The sequence below is a fragment of the Entelurus aequoreus genome, unplaced genomic scaffold (assembly GCF_033978785.1).
Source record: "Entelurus aequoreus isolate RoL-2023_Sb unplaced genomic scaffold, RoL_Eaeq_v1.1 HiC_scaffold_97, whole genome shotgun sequence".
NCBI lineage: Eukaryota > Metazoa > Chordata > Actinopteri > Syngnathiformes > Syngnathidae > Entelurus > Entelurus aequoreus.
In genome coordinates, this window is record NW_026908029.1 from 117589 (window position 1) to 132413 (window position 14825).

At 39.1% G+C, this 14825-nt stretch overlaps 1 protein-coding gene across 4 annotated transcripts in view; it reads right to left on the reverse strand.

Annotated features, from left to right (window-relative positions):
- Positions 1–14825, reverse strand: part of LOC133645450 (DENN domain-containing protein 2D-like) — a 93219-nt gene that overhangs the window by 68868 nt on the left and 9526 nt on the right. For 3 of the 4 annotated variants that reach the window (XM_062040281.1, XM_062040284.1, XM_062040282.1), the window contains one exon: positions 14647–14721. In XM_062040281.1, coding sequence (XP_061896265.1) covers positions 14647–14721 — 75 coding nt within the window. Of the gene's footprint in view, positions 1–11516; positions 11835–14646; positions 14722–14825 lie in introns of those variants that run through there. The other variant, XM_062040283.1, reaches the window with a different exon arrangement.

Below are 14825 nucleotides of genomic sequence, written 5' to 3' on the forward strand. Positions count from 1 at the left end.
CATGAGTGTATGTATGCATATGTACTTGTATATGTACAGTATGTGTATATGTGTGTTTGTACAGTGAATGTATATGTACAGTATGTGTATATGTGTGTTTGTACAGTGAATGTATATGTACAGTATGTGTATATGTGTGTTTGTACAGTGAATGTATATGTACAGTATGTGTATATGTGTGCTTGTACAGTGAATGTATATGTACAGTATGTGCATGTTTGTATGATGAATGTGCGTGTGGATGTACGAACTTTGAGTGTGTAAATATGTACTGTATTTGTATATGTATGTGGGAGCGTAGGTACCTATGTATGTGTGTATGTATGTATGTGAGTATATGTGAATTTGTATGTACAATACATTTGACTCCCAGTGTGTGTGGGAGCCAGAGTACGGCCCCAGCCTCCCCGAGAGCCCATCCCACAAACAGTAGGTGTGGTGCCCAGGGAACCAGGGACCACCGCCCCCACGCAGCCAAGCGACAGATTTTTCGGCTTTTGACTCGCTCGACCGCTCATAAAAGCAATGGGACTCTGTCTGTGAATGTAGCTTGTAGTTACAATTCCGGTGCAGTAGGTGGCGGTAGCCTACTATGCATTGTAACTCCGCTAACAGCACTTAATTCACCTGGTGGGCCAGAAGAAGAAGAAGAAGACGACGACGACGAAGTAAAAGAAGAACGGACCGACCGGATCAAAATACGAGGGTAAGACGTCTTGGCAAACAAGTTCAAAAGTGGTCCGAACCTGTGCAGTGTGCAGCACCGACTCGGATTTTCTTAATTTTTATTTTCGGGATTTGAATGCATTTATTTTGAAAGGACAGCTGGAGAGAGACGGGGGAGGGGCGAGAGAGGGTGAGAGGGGGGATTGACGCGGAGTAAAGCGACTGTCAGGTGGGATCGAAGTGGGTCGCCGCAGCGGGTGCTCTACCAGGTGAGATAGGTTATAGCTGCATCGCTCGTCATATATTGAACGTTAAGCCGCGATTTCACCGAGCGTTTCACTGACGGTGAGCAGCCTGACGCTGCTTCATTAACACCGCCGCTGTTTGACTCGGGGGCCGGGGCAGACGCACGCAGTAACACTCACCTGTTACCATACCGACGAGCTAACATGTCCAGGTTATAACCCTGTTGTCAATAAACACACGTGGAGACGGTGCTTCAGATACTAATACTAATTTGATACTGTAGTAGTTATCTTTGGTGTATTCATAATGTAGGATGGATGGATGGATGGATGGACGTTTAAAACAAAACTGTTATTATTAATTAGTAAGTATACATTTTTTGAGCCTTTTTAGAGAAAATCATATCATTGTAGTAAATTATGCAAATTACTCGATGATGTCATGGTGACCACGCCCCCACCGCCACAGGTATCTTGGCAGTTTATGGGAAACACTGAAACATGGTATCCACTTTAAAATAATTCTCCTCACTTTCAAAGCCATCCATAACCTCTCTCCGTCATATCTCTCTGACCTGATCCATGTGGCCACACCCTCACGTTCCCTAAGATCCTCCATCTCACTGTGCCCTTATTTCAAGTGTCCACCACGGGTGCCCGAGCTTTCAGCCGCTCTGCCCCACATCTTTGGAACTCTTTACCACCAGACCTTCGTAACTTACACTCAATATCCCTCTTCAAATCAAGACTCAAAACACACCTATTCCTGACTGCTTATTCATTGTAATCATCTTATCTTCTCTATCTTTCTTGTTGTTTTTATCCAATTTGATTTTATTGTTTTGATTTTGTACGGTGTCCTTGAGTGCCCAGAAAGGCACCTTATAAGTAAAATGTATTATTATTATTATTAGCTAAAACAAAATTACATTGACATGCTAATGTCTTATGCTCGCATTTTAACTAGTTTTATTTGTTTAAACCTAAAAATGATGGATTGTGAGAGTTAGCGCCACTTGTGCCATGTTTGCATGCTAACATTAACATGCTAATGTTTTAGGCTAGCCTTTTTAGCTAATTTCATTCATGTGGAAATGTGGATTTAGTAGTATGCATTTTAGCAATTGCTGTTTTTTCTATGGCCCAAAAGGTTGTAGTCTCATAGAGGATATGTGCAGAAATGATGAGTTTTTATTATGTTTTTCTGTATGCTGGCAACGTATTACTGCACTAGTCTGCGCTAATAATTCTTCCAGCAAGCTGCATTGCTGGCGGGCCGCTGAAACATTTGTTTACTTCAGACTCCGGGGAAAGAATTTTCATACTTGTGCTGTATTTACATCTCAAAAGGACAAAACAACCTTTCAAAAGCACAACTCTCTCAAACTCATGCTTTAGAAGGCGTTCGGGATGCTATTGCAGAGTGAAATAAAACAAAGTTATACTTTCTTTTGATTTACATACATACAGCTGTTAGACATTTCTGAAATACAATTACAAATAATTGATAACTATGATGGCAGCACGGTGGGGGAGGGGTTAGTGCGTCTGCCTCACAATACGAAGGTCCTGGGTTCGATCCTGCGCTCTGGATCTTTCTGTGTGGAGTGTGCATGTTCTCTCCGTGACTGCGTGGGTTCTACTGCGGCTTCCTCCCACCTCCAAACACATGCACCTGGGGATAGGCCCCTCCAACCCCGAAAGGGACAAGCTGTAGAAAATGGATGGATGGATGGATGGATGATAACTATGAAGTTTGCAAAAATGTACTGTATAATATTGATATATTTTATACCTTAAGACAGGGGTGCTCACACTTTTTCTGCAGACGAGCTACTTTTCAATTGATCAAGTCGCGCGGATCTACCTCATTCATATATATCATTTATATGTACTTATTTATGAAATATATGTTTTTGTTAACAAGTTAAAGGTGTTTAATGATAATGCAAGCATGTTTAACACATATAGTTAATATTGTTAACAAGTTAAAGGTGTTTAAAGATAATGCAAGCATGTTTAACACATATAGATTCCTTTCTTTCATGAAGACAAGAATATAAGTTGGTGTATTACCTGATTGTGATGACTTGCATTGATAGGAATCAGACAGTAGTGCTGATAATTACTGATGACTTGCATTGATAGGAATCAGACAGTAGTGTTGATAATTACTGATGACTTGCATTGATAGAAATCAGACAGTAGTGCTGATAATTACTGATGACTTGCATTGATAGGAATCAGACAGTTAGTGCTGATAATTACTGATGACTTGCATTGATAGGAATCAGACAGTTAGTGTTGATAATTACTGATGACTTGCATTGATAGGAATCAGACAGTTAGTGTTGATAATTACTGATGACTTGCATTGATAGGAATCAGACAGTTAGTGCTGATAACGTCCGCATTTTCAAATGGAGGAGAAAAAAAGTCCTCCTTTCTGTCCAACACCACATGAAAATGGTTGGTTTTTGGCATCTTATTTGTCCAGCTTCCGTACTCCTTTGTATACACTTTACAAGAAATACATTGGCGGCAAACTCCGTAGCTTGCTAGCTTGTGCACGCCAGCTTTCTGAGACTCTTATTTTGTTAGTGCAGGCAGGATGAAGCAGCGCTTTTATTGTGCAACTGTGCAGTCGGTCTTTGGAGTTTTGACGACAGGTACGGCGCCAGAGTCTGTTGAAATAAAAAGTGTTTCTCGCCTTCCTGTCGGTCATTTTTTCTTAATAATGAGCTGGCAGCAGCCAGCGTCATCTCAGAAGACCCTCGAGGTGCCGTGAATGTCAATCAAGTGACCAAAGTGACGTCATAGTGAAGATTTATGATCGCTCATTTTTAGGACTATTTTTTTAATGCCTGGCTGGCGATCGACTGACACACCCTCCGTGATCCACCGGTAGCTCGCGATCGACGTAATGAGCACCCCTGCCTTAAGATGTTTACAGCAAAAGTGGATGGAGACATGTAATAGTGGTATCAAAAAATTCCACAAAAATGTTCACCAACAAGGAATAAATAGAAAAATAATGCTTTGCTGTGACTGAACCTAAGCATTAATACCAGTAGAGTAGTTACATAGAGTGTGCCTTTTGGGGCGGTATAGCTCGGTTGGTAGAGCGGCCGTGCCAGCAACTTGAGGGTTGCAGGTTCGATCCCCGCTTCCGCCATCCTAGTCACTGCCGTTGTGTCCTTGGGCAAGACACTTTACCCACCTGCTCCCAGTGCCACCCACACTGCTTTAAATGTAACTTAGATATTGGGTTTCACAATGTAAAGCGCTTTGAGTCACTTGAGAAAAAGCGCTATATAAATGTAATTCACTTCACTTCACTTCACTTGTGTAAGAAATAAAATGTCAAAAATGCAAAAATCCTCCACATTTATTGGTGAATACATCATTGGACAATTTTGACCAGAATTTTAAGTCAAAGCATAATATTTTTAGTAAATTTATCAACAAGTGTTTTGAGTACATTATGCTTGTGTAAGGTACTTTCTTTGAAACCTTTACTTTGTTGGATGTTGTTATTGTAATGCAGTGTGCTGTAGGGCTGTAACTAACCACTATTTTGATAGTCGACTAGTCATCCACTATTTATAACCATTAGTTGAGTAGTCGGATTATAAAGCGTCAAGAGCAGATCCAATGAGCTTTCAGCACAGAGCGTATCGTATTGACTTTATTTGAAGAAAAAATATTACGGTACATGAAACATATGTTTCTTATTGCAAGTTTGTCCTTAAATAAAATGTTGAACATACTAGACAACTTGTCTTTTAGTAGTAAGTAAACAAACAAAGACTCCTAATTAGTCTGCTGATATTGTGTCATTTATACACCTATTATTTTGTACACATTATGAGGGACAAACTGTAAAAATAGATTATTCATCTACTTGTTCATTTACTGTTACCATCTGCTTATTTTCTGTTTTAACATTTTATATCTACATTTCTGTTAAAATGTAATAATCACTTATTCTTCTCTTCTTTGATACTTGACATTAGTTTTGGATGATACCACACATTTAGGTATGGATCCGATACCAAGTAATTACAGGATCATACATTGGTCATATTCAAAATCCTCATGTGTCCAGGGACATATTTACTGACTTTATAAACATAATACACATTTTTTTTTAAATGAAAGAAGATGTTGTGATGCCAAAAAATATCGATGTAATGATAGTAGTATCGTCTAGATACGCTACTGTACTTGGTATCATTACAGTGGATGTCAGGTGTAGATCCACCCATGGCGTTTGTTTACATTTTGATGCCGGTGAGCTATTGTATCCTCCTAAGGTGTGTAGTGAAGCATGTTTAGCTATTCCTCATCCTGCAGTGATAATGCTACTAGTAAGAAACTTATTTTATTTGTCGCCATGGAGGCGAGAATTAGTGATTTAGAAGTAGCTAAAACACTGTGGATGGATGTTAGCTGCTAGCTAGCTAGCCATGTCTTAAAGCACCTCTTCCTGAGGGTGTTTCAGTGTTATAACTTCACCTTTATCTTCACTTTTTACTCCAAAATGCGTCTGTTCTCCTTTTTCTGTCTACACACTGTGTCTGCTTGTAAGTACTCTGTGTGTGTGAGCTGCCCAACATGCTCCTCTGCTGGTAAACCAGCAATGTCATGACGTGGGGGCAGGGGGTCGGACTGGTACTTTTCAGAGGCAGTATAGTACCGAATATGATTCATTAGTATCGCGGTACTATACTAATACCGGTAAACTGTACAACCCTAATACACACACACATATATATACATATACACATATATACATATATATATATACATATAGTTACTTTCCATGCAGTCGGCTTTCAGCCCCCGGCCAAATGTTTTAAGCCCAATGTGGCCCCCCAGTGAAAAAGTATGGACACTCCTGTTATAATGTTTTAACATTTAACATATTTTTCTCCCGGTCCTTATTTTTGATATAAAAATATCTAAAATTCTGGATATAAAAGACTTGTATGGTGTGAGAGTTTTTAACATGGCATGGAAAGCACTCTTCTTCCATGAAGTGAGGGCCACAAGTCAAGTACATGCAGTGTCAATACTCAGGATAGCAAGTAAACAAACATTCTGTCGAACATGACCTTTAAAGCAAAGCCACGTGATTCTTTCAAAAGGCAGAAGATTGCTTAGTGTCAGCCATAGTTCAGCCTGATTTACCCCCCATGGATGTAGCTCTATATCAACTTTTCACTGATAAAGCATTCATCAAACCTTTTCTTTTTCTCAACAAATGACCGAGGCCTAATTCCTGTTTTCTTTCAGCGTACACATGACGAATAGCTGTGACTCACACGGGGGGAAAAAATTGGAAGTGGGTCACTTGAAGAGTATCTGTGTGTGATGTGAAATATGAAAACATGAACTGTAGAAACAACATGGTTTCATTTTCAATCTATAGCAAGCAAACATCCCAATAGATCACAGCATGTACTGCAGTGGCTTGTTGAGCGTACACTGGCTGGGTTAGTTGTAAAAAATAGCTTTCTTCATGCCCAGAGGCTCCTGAACATGTCACAACAGCATGCTTCTTCTGCCATATCAAGAGAATTTACACTGAGCATCAAACCATATTTCTTTTGCCCTCAAGTGACACACATCGGATCTTTTTTGCCAGGCTAAACGCACCAAAGTGCCATCTTTTGCCACCAGATTCAGGCCTTGAAGTCCAGATCCCATTGGAACCTGATCTTTTCAAATGTGACTTCAGTCTAAACCAGGAGTGTCCAACATTTTTGACTGGGCAAAATAGTTTAGACATTGGGCTAAAATATATACATTATATATATACACGCACGGCAGGTCATTTTTTAAAACTGTCATTAAATGTGCATTTATGTCCATTTTGCGTGTGTAAAATAGACTTCATTAAAGCAAACTAATTGGTCAGTCATGGTATTAAAAACTATCTGTCTGAGTGGGAATCTTAGGGCAACTCACCATTCCGTTCTGAGTATCCATTATTGATGCATCTTTAATTGATGTGTATTGATGCAGTTTTACATTTCTTTTGGTTTCACTAAATAAGCATTCATTGTTGAATTGTTGCATCATTTCTAAGCACTGAATCTCAGCGGGTTTCAACCCTTCCAAAACACAACTTTGCCATGTCATCTCTTTTTTGTCTACTTTGAATAAATTACTTTTTAAAAATATATATATATTGACCCACTTGATAGCCTGCTTTTTATGAAAATCCGCCAAAATCTTCCTTTAAACGAGTGACTTTACTGTTATTTTTCTTTGACTTGCCAGCAGTCATCAACACAACACAAAGTAGAGTATATATGGCACAATATAAAGAGTGATATAATAGTATATATGGCACAATATAAAGAGTGATATAATAGTATAAATGGCACAATATAAAGAGTGATAGAATAGTATATATGGCTCAAATTTAAAAACGCTAAGCCGGTACTAATAGGGACTGTTTATAGACCCCCTAATCAGAGTGATTTCTATGGGGCTCTGGAAGAGTCCTTGGCAGGGACAGACAACGTGGAGAAAATTATAACTGGGGATCTGAACACAAATATTCAACGCAAAGATGCGCCTGTCTTCAGATCCTACAGCAAGTTTTGTAATCTGCAAGGTCTTTCCCAGCTAATAGCGCTACCGACAAGGGTGTGTGATTCCACCCAATCAACCATAGATCTCATTCTCACTTCAGACCGGCCTAAAATAAAAAATAGTGGGGTCATGATCTGTGGTCTTAGCGACCACTATCTAACCTTCTGCAACCGCAAAATAGCTAAACCCAAAGCCAATGGCCACATAACAGCCCAATCCAGATCCCTCAAAAAATACTCCAATGACAATTTCAATTTAAAATGAGATGAGTGGGACTGGTCCCGTGCTCGCGAGCAACCTGGTCGATGTTGCTTGGGATCGCTTCAAAACGGCGTTCCTAAAGATACTAAATGACACGGCTCCCGTGAAAACAGTCAGGATCAAAGCCCGCTTGGAACCATGGATGAATCCGGACCTATTAGCTGCCATAAAAGACAGACAGAAAATACTCCGAATACCAAAAATGTAAAACAGAAGTAGATAAACAACCCAATAATATCAAGCTCAAATCACTCCTTTCAACTCTCAAAAAGCAATGCAATAAATTAAGAAATAAGTCAACCAACCTGACTAAATCCTTAAAAAAAAATTACATTAACGACAAAATAGAGGAAAACACAAATAAGCCACGTGAGCTCTGGAAAATTCTCAACAACCAGCTTCCTGGTTGCAGCCAGAAACTTAAAACCAGACTCACCAACATCAGCATCAAGGAGGGTGACTCCCTCATTACAGACAAAATGGAGGTAGCTAGCAGACTTAACACCTTTTTCACCAGCATAGCCGCAACTCTTGTCAACAAGCTGTCCCACCACTCTGGTCGCTTTGGTGTAGAACACATTAAAGCCTTCTACAGAAAGCTAGGAGTATCCAACGATGATTTCAAATTAGAAATGGTCACAGCTGATGAAGTGTTTCAAAAATTGAGCGCGCTCCACCCTAACGAGGCCACCGGCCTTGATAATATTCCCTCCAGATTCCTCAGGGACTCTGCCTCCATCATTGCCCCGATCGTCACGCACATAATAAACCTATCAATTACACAAGGCCAAGTACCAAAAGATTTTAAGATAGCAAGAGTAACTCCCCTCTTTAAAAAAGGAAGCAAATTGGAACCTGGCAACTACCGACCTGTTTCTATTCTCAGTTCCATTTCCAAAGTAATGGAGAAAATAGTTTATGAACAGGTCGATAGTTACCTTGCCACTAATAAACTCATGTACAAATTCCAATCCGGCTTCAGAACTAACCACTCCACTGACACATGCCTTCTCTATCTAACCGACCACATCAAACATGAGGTGGACGCGGGCAAATACTGCGGCATGGTCATGCTGGACCTTCAGAAGGCCTTTGACACCGTTAACCACGCTATACTGGTGGATAAGCTCAGAGCAATCGGATTTAACAAAACCTCATGGAGCTGGATGCAATCTTACTTGGAGGGGAGGGAGCAGGTGGTAGAGGTGAACGGCACCGTGCCCCCCCCCCCCTCTCGGTGAGCTGTGGAGTCCCCCAAGGCAGTATATTGGGACCTTGACTGTTCCTAATATACATAAACGACTTGTCATCGGCATGCGACTGTGAATTGTTTTTGTTTGCGGATGACTCTGCCTTGCTGGTATCCGACAAGGACAAGTCACAGGTGGAGAAAATCCTCAGTGCTGAACTCTGTAGAACTTGCACCTGGCTCGCTGACAACAAGCTATCCATACACTTGGGTAAAACGGATTCCATCCTGTTTGGGTCCCACATCAACCTTAAGAAAGTCAATGACTTCACTATAAAAGTGGGTGACATTGTTATCACCAGGAAAGATGAGGTCACCTACCTAGGTTCCATTCTAGAGGCTAACCTTTACTGTGATAAAATGGCAACCAAGGTAATCAAAAAGGTTAACCAACGAACGAGATTTCTCTACAGAATCTCCTCTCTGGTCAACAAAAGCACCATGAGGATTCTGGCAGGAACTCTCGTTCAACCCTTTTTCGATTACGCATGCACCTCCTGGTACCCTAGCACCTCCAAAACCCTCAAATCTAAACTCCAAACATCTCAGAACAAGCTAGTCAGGTTACTTCTAGACCTCCACCCCAGATCCCACCTCACTCCTACCCACTTCTCCAAAGTGGGCTGGCTCAAGGTGGAGGACAGAGTTAAACAACTTGCACTGAGCCTAGTCTATAAAATCCACTACACCTCCTTGATACCGAAGTACATGTCAAACTACACTACCGTTCAAAAGTTTGGGGTCACCCAAACAATTTAGTGGAATAGCCTTCATTTTTAAGAACAAGAATAGACTGTCGAGTTTCAGATGAAAGTTCTCTTTTTCTGGCCATTTTGAGCGTTTAATTGAGCCCACAAATGTGATGCTCCAGAAAGTCAATCTGCTGAAAGGAAGGTCAGTTTTGTAGCTTCTGTAAGGAGCTAAACTGTTTTCAGATGTGTGAACATGATTGCACAAGGGTTTTCTAATCATCAATTAGCCTTCTGAGCCAATGAGCAAACACATTGTACCATTGGAACACTGGAGTGATAGTTGCTGGAAATGGGCCTCTATACACCTATGTAGATATTGCACCAAAAAGCAGACATTTGCAGCTAGAATAGTCATTTACCACATTAGCAATGTATAGAGTGTATTTCTTTCAAGTTAAGACTAGTTTAAAGTTATCTTCATTGAAAAGTACAGTGCTTTTCCTTCAAAAATAAGGACATTTACATGTGACCCCAAACTTTTGAACGGTAATGTACTTCCTTAACGTAAATGACCGTCATAACCACAACACCAGGGGGAGCTCCACTAACCACGTTAAACCCAGATTCTGAACTAACAAAGGTCTTAACTCATTCTCTTTCTATGCCACATCAATGTGGAATGCGCTCCCAACAGTTATAAAAGAAAGGGCATCTCTATCCTCCTTCAAAACCGCAATAAAAGTTCACCTCCAGGCAGCTACAACCCTAAACTAACACCCTCCCCGGATTGCTAATAATCAAATGTAAACAATCAAATGCAGATACTTTTTCTTATGCCTTCTGATCTCTCTCTCTCTCTCTCTCTCTCTCTCTCTCTCTATGTCCACTACTTGATGTCCATATCCACCCCCCCCCCCCCCCACACCCCTGATTGTAAATAATGTAAATAATTCAATGTGATTATCTTGTGTGATGACTGTATTATGATGATAGTATATATGATAGTATATATCTGTATCATGAATCATGACCCCAAATTAAACAAGTTGAAAAACTTATTGGGGTGTTACCATTTAGTGGTCAATTGTACGGAATATGTACTTCACTGTGCAACCTACTAATAAAAGTCTCAATCAATCAATCAATCAATCAATATAAAGAGTGATATAATAGTATATATGGCACAATATAAAGGGTGATATAATAGTATATATGGCACAATATAAAAAGTGATATAATAGTATATATGGCACAATGTAAAAAGTGATATAATAGTATATATGGCACAATATAAAAAGTGATATAATAGTATATATGGCACAATATAAAGAGTGATATAATAGTATATACGGAACAATATAAGTAGCAGCCATGACACCTGACAACAACAACAACAACAACAACAACAAAGTATGACAGGTGTCTCCACAGACATCATCTTCATCATCAAACACGCTGGCTGGAAACAAACGTTTTGTTTCCAGCCAGCGATGTTTTAGTCGAACAATGTTTTAGTCGAACAATGTTTTAGTCGAACAATGTTTCAGTCGAACAATGTTTTAGTCGAACAATGTTTTAGTCGAACAATGTTTTAGTCGAACAATATTTTAGTCGAACAATGTTTAGTCGAACAATGTTTTAGTCGAACAATGTTTTAGTCGAACAATATTTTAGTCGAACAATGTTTTAGTCGAACAATGTTTTAGTCGAACAATATTTTAGTCGAACAATGTTTAGTCGAACAATATTTTAGTCGAACAGGCGAAGGTAAAAAAGCAAAAGTTTCCAAACACTCACTCCATCTGCTCTTTAAGTCCGTCACACGTCGTCTCCTCCTCACCACTTCACTCATCTTCACTTCTTCCTCCTCACCACTTCACTCATGGCCGCCTAACCTTCTTACCTTCTGCACTCCATGCTAACTCTTCCCGCCCATTACTAACCGTCCACCATCACGCTTCTTCTACCGTCTCTACGTCTACGTGTGTGTGTCTCTGTGTCTTTGTGTGTGTGCGTGTGTGTGTGTGCGTGTGTTCGTGTGTGTGTGTGCGTGTGTGTGTGTGCGTGTGTGTGTGTGTGTGCGTGTGTGTGTGTGTGTGTGTGTGTCTGTGTGTGTGTGTGTGTGTTCGAGCCGTGCTGCCTTCACGTCCTCGTGCTACTGTGGGATTTCTCACCGACAACCAAAAAGCTAAAAAAAAAAAAAAAAAGGATCTCTCGCGCAAAGCTCACTCTGATCAACAGCATTTAATAAAGATTATTACTATTGATTTTTTAATTCCAATTTTATACCTCAGAAAATTATGACTCTTATTATAATTTTTTTAGGAATATTTATTTAGGAATATTGCTTTTTTTTCTTGGAAACATTTTTTTTTTGTGCTTCGGATTAACTTTTTTTTTTTTTAAAATAAGCATTTAAAAAAAAGTTATATTCTAATGAAACATGTTTATTTGCAAAAAAAATTCTGGAAACAAAAAAAGGCACAATTCAATGAGGTTTAAAATTGTGCTAAAAAAAGAAAAATAATTCATGACCTTAATAAAAAATGGTGGGAAAATTGTCAAACTGAAAAAGAGTAATAATTCTATGACAATGGTTGTAATTTGGGGGGCATACGTTAAAAAGTTATGATTCCATTAGTTATAAAATTGTATTAAATTAAATAAAAAGTATTTTTCAAGGGGAAAAAAAGTCAAAATCGTTTGAGAATAGTTTTGTTTTTAAATAATTACAACAAAAATACCAAAAATAAATAAAAATTTTAAAAAAATATTAGAACCCTATGAGAACAAATGCTTTTTTTCAAACTAGTTTTGAAAATTGTTTATCAAGAAAAGAATGTATTTAAAAAAAACACAAAGCAAACAAAAAATTCAAATTTGATGATTAACTGAAGTGGTGTTGTAGCTACATGGTGTAAAGAAGTGGTGTTGTAGCTACATGGTGTAAAGAAGTGGTGTTGTAGCTACATGGTGTAAAGAAGTGGTGTTGTAGCTACATGGTGTAAAGAAGTGGTGTTGTAGCTACATGGTGTAAAGAAGTGGTGTTGTAGCTACATGGTGTAAAGAAGTGGTGTTGTAGCTACATGGTGTAAAGAAGTGGTGTTGTAGCTACATGGTGTAAAGAAGTGGTGTTGTAGCTACATGGTGTAAAGAAGTGGTGTTGTAGCTACATGGTGTAAAGAATGCTAGTAATCACTTTTTTGGGGAGAATTGCGTCTATCATTTCCACTCCTTATGCAAGACAAGAAGACATTCTTTTATGCATTCTAACTCCAAAATAAAGGCTAGCAAAAGTCAGCTAACAATGGAGCTAATGGTATATACAGGCTGTAGGTATATATGTTAGGGGTGTCCTAAGTTTGGCCCGGGGGCCATTTTCCACCCACAGCTCATTTTCTAACACATTGTAAAATGACTACTACTAAAAAACAAAAAACATAAGATGTGGAATAAAAGCGCATACCATTGAAAAGTAACAAGGAAATGTTGGCACTAACAACACAAAGCTGCCATACAGTTTGTTTTTTTGCTCCAAAAGTAATAATGAATCAAAATCAATGTTCGAGATTCCAATTATTTCACATCAAATATTCTACATTGCAGTATATTTTGGAAAACTAACTTGCATATTTTGTGTGTTTGCCATATTAAAACCATTCTTTCTGGCGGGCGTTGTGGTGCCCCACTCTGTCCAGCGGTCCTTAAGAACACCTTTGGTATTCCTGAGTATAGAACAATCACTGTGTCCTAAGAGAGCACAGCTTGTTGAATAATGAAGTTGCTCGTGTTTATACTCCTTTAGATTGGGGTGTATCCTTTCTTGATGGGGAAATACATTAATGTCTCTTGTTTTTCTGTTAACTTTTAAGCTAGCAAAGGGCAGTTATCAATCATGGTTTTCAATCACGGGTGCACAAGTTAAATGCACATAGTACACATTTTAAATGTACATGTAAAGTGCAAAAGTTAAGTGAGCAAAATAAATGCACTTACTAAGTGTCCAATTTAAGTGCACTAAGTACAGATGTTAAGTGATTGATTGATTGAGACTTTTATTAGTAGATTGCACAGTACAGTACATATTCCCTACAATTGACCACTAAATGGTAACACCCCAATAAGTTTTTCCACTTGTTTAAGTCGGGGTCCACGTTAATCAATTGATGGTAACCACTAAGCTAGAGCTCCTGGTTGTAAACAAAGGTGGGCGGATCGATACAAATATTGATAACCGTTTAGGGTCGATACTACAGTGGTTAGGTGGATATTTCTTATTTGCACACAATCCTTTGTCGTCTTCGTTATTGTCTGCAAAGTTTTTGGTCCGCATCATTTGTATAACGAACAAAACATGCCGATACATATTGTTATCGTCGGCGGGTGCAATATATAATGTGATATAGATTTTAGGTCGTATCGCCCATTCCTAGTACGTACTAAACCCTACTTTAAAGACTACTTCCTGACTACGGCAACTCACCTAGGACACACTGAAATGAATGCAAATGAAAAGAAGATATAACAACTGATTGAAAGAATAGATCATCCTCCTAAACAAGTGAACATTTATTACCGCGTGAACAAAAATTGGTAGCGTTGAGTACATGTATCTATTCCTGGGTACCAGAAAAAGGATTGTTTAATATACCAGTGATTTAAGTACCACTAGTGGTACTTGGGCTCCATTTAGTGGTATGCCAAAGAATCACCTAATCAAATATTCTAACACAGTGTTACCGTTCGAACTGTGTGCAATGTTATGGTGGCCAGCAATATTCAAAACACTTGTTGAACAATACCACTGCCTTGTTTTTGATGAATATTTAGGCCTACTATGCTACTTTTTCAAATGTTTGTCATTATGGTGGTACTTGGAAAGCCAAGTGAGTGAAGAAAGTTTGAGAAGTAGTTCTTGGATTGGTACCTGCTTGGTTGGTGCGGGCCTCACTGCTGTGTAGCCGGGCGACGGCGGCATGAGCCTCTTCCTTTCCAGATGTTTCTGTGAGAAGATGACATCGTTTGACATACTTATACTCTCACAGAGTCTGCATGCTTTTAAGTTCAAGTTCAAGTTAAAGTACCAATGATAGTCACACACACACA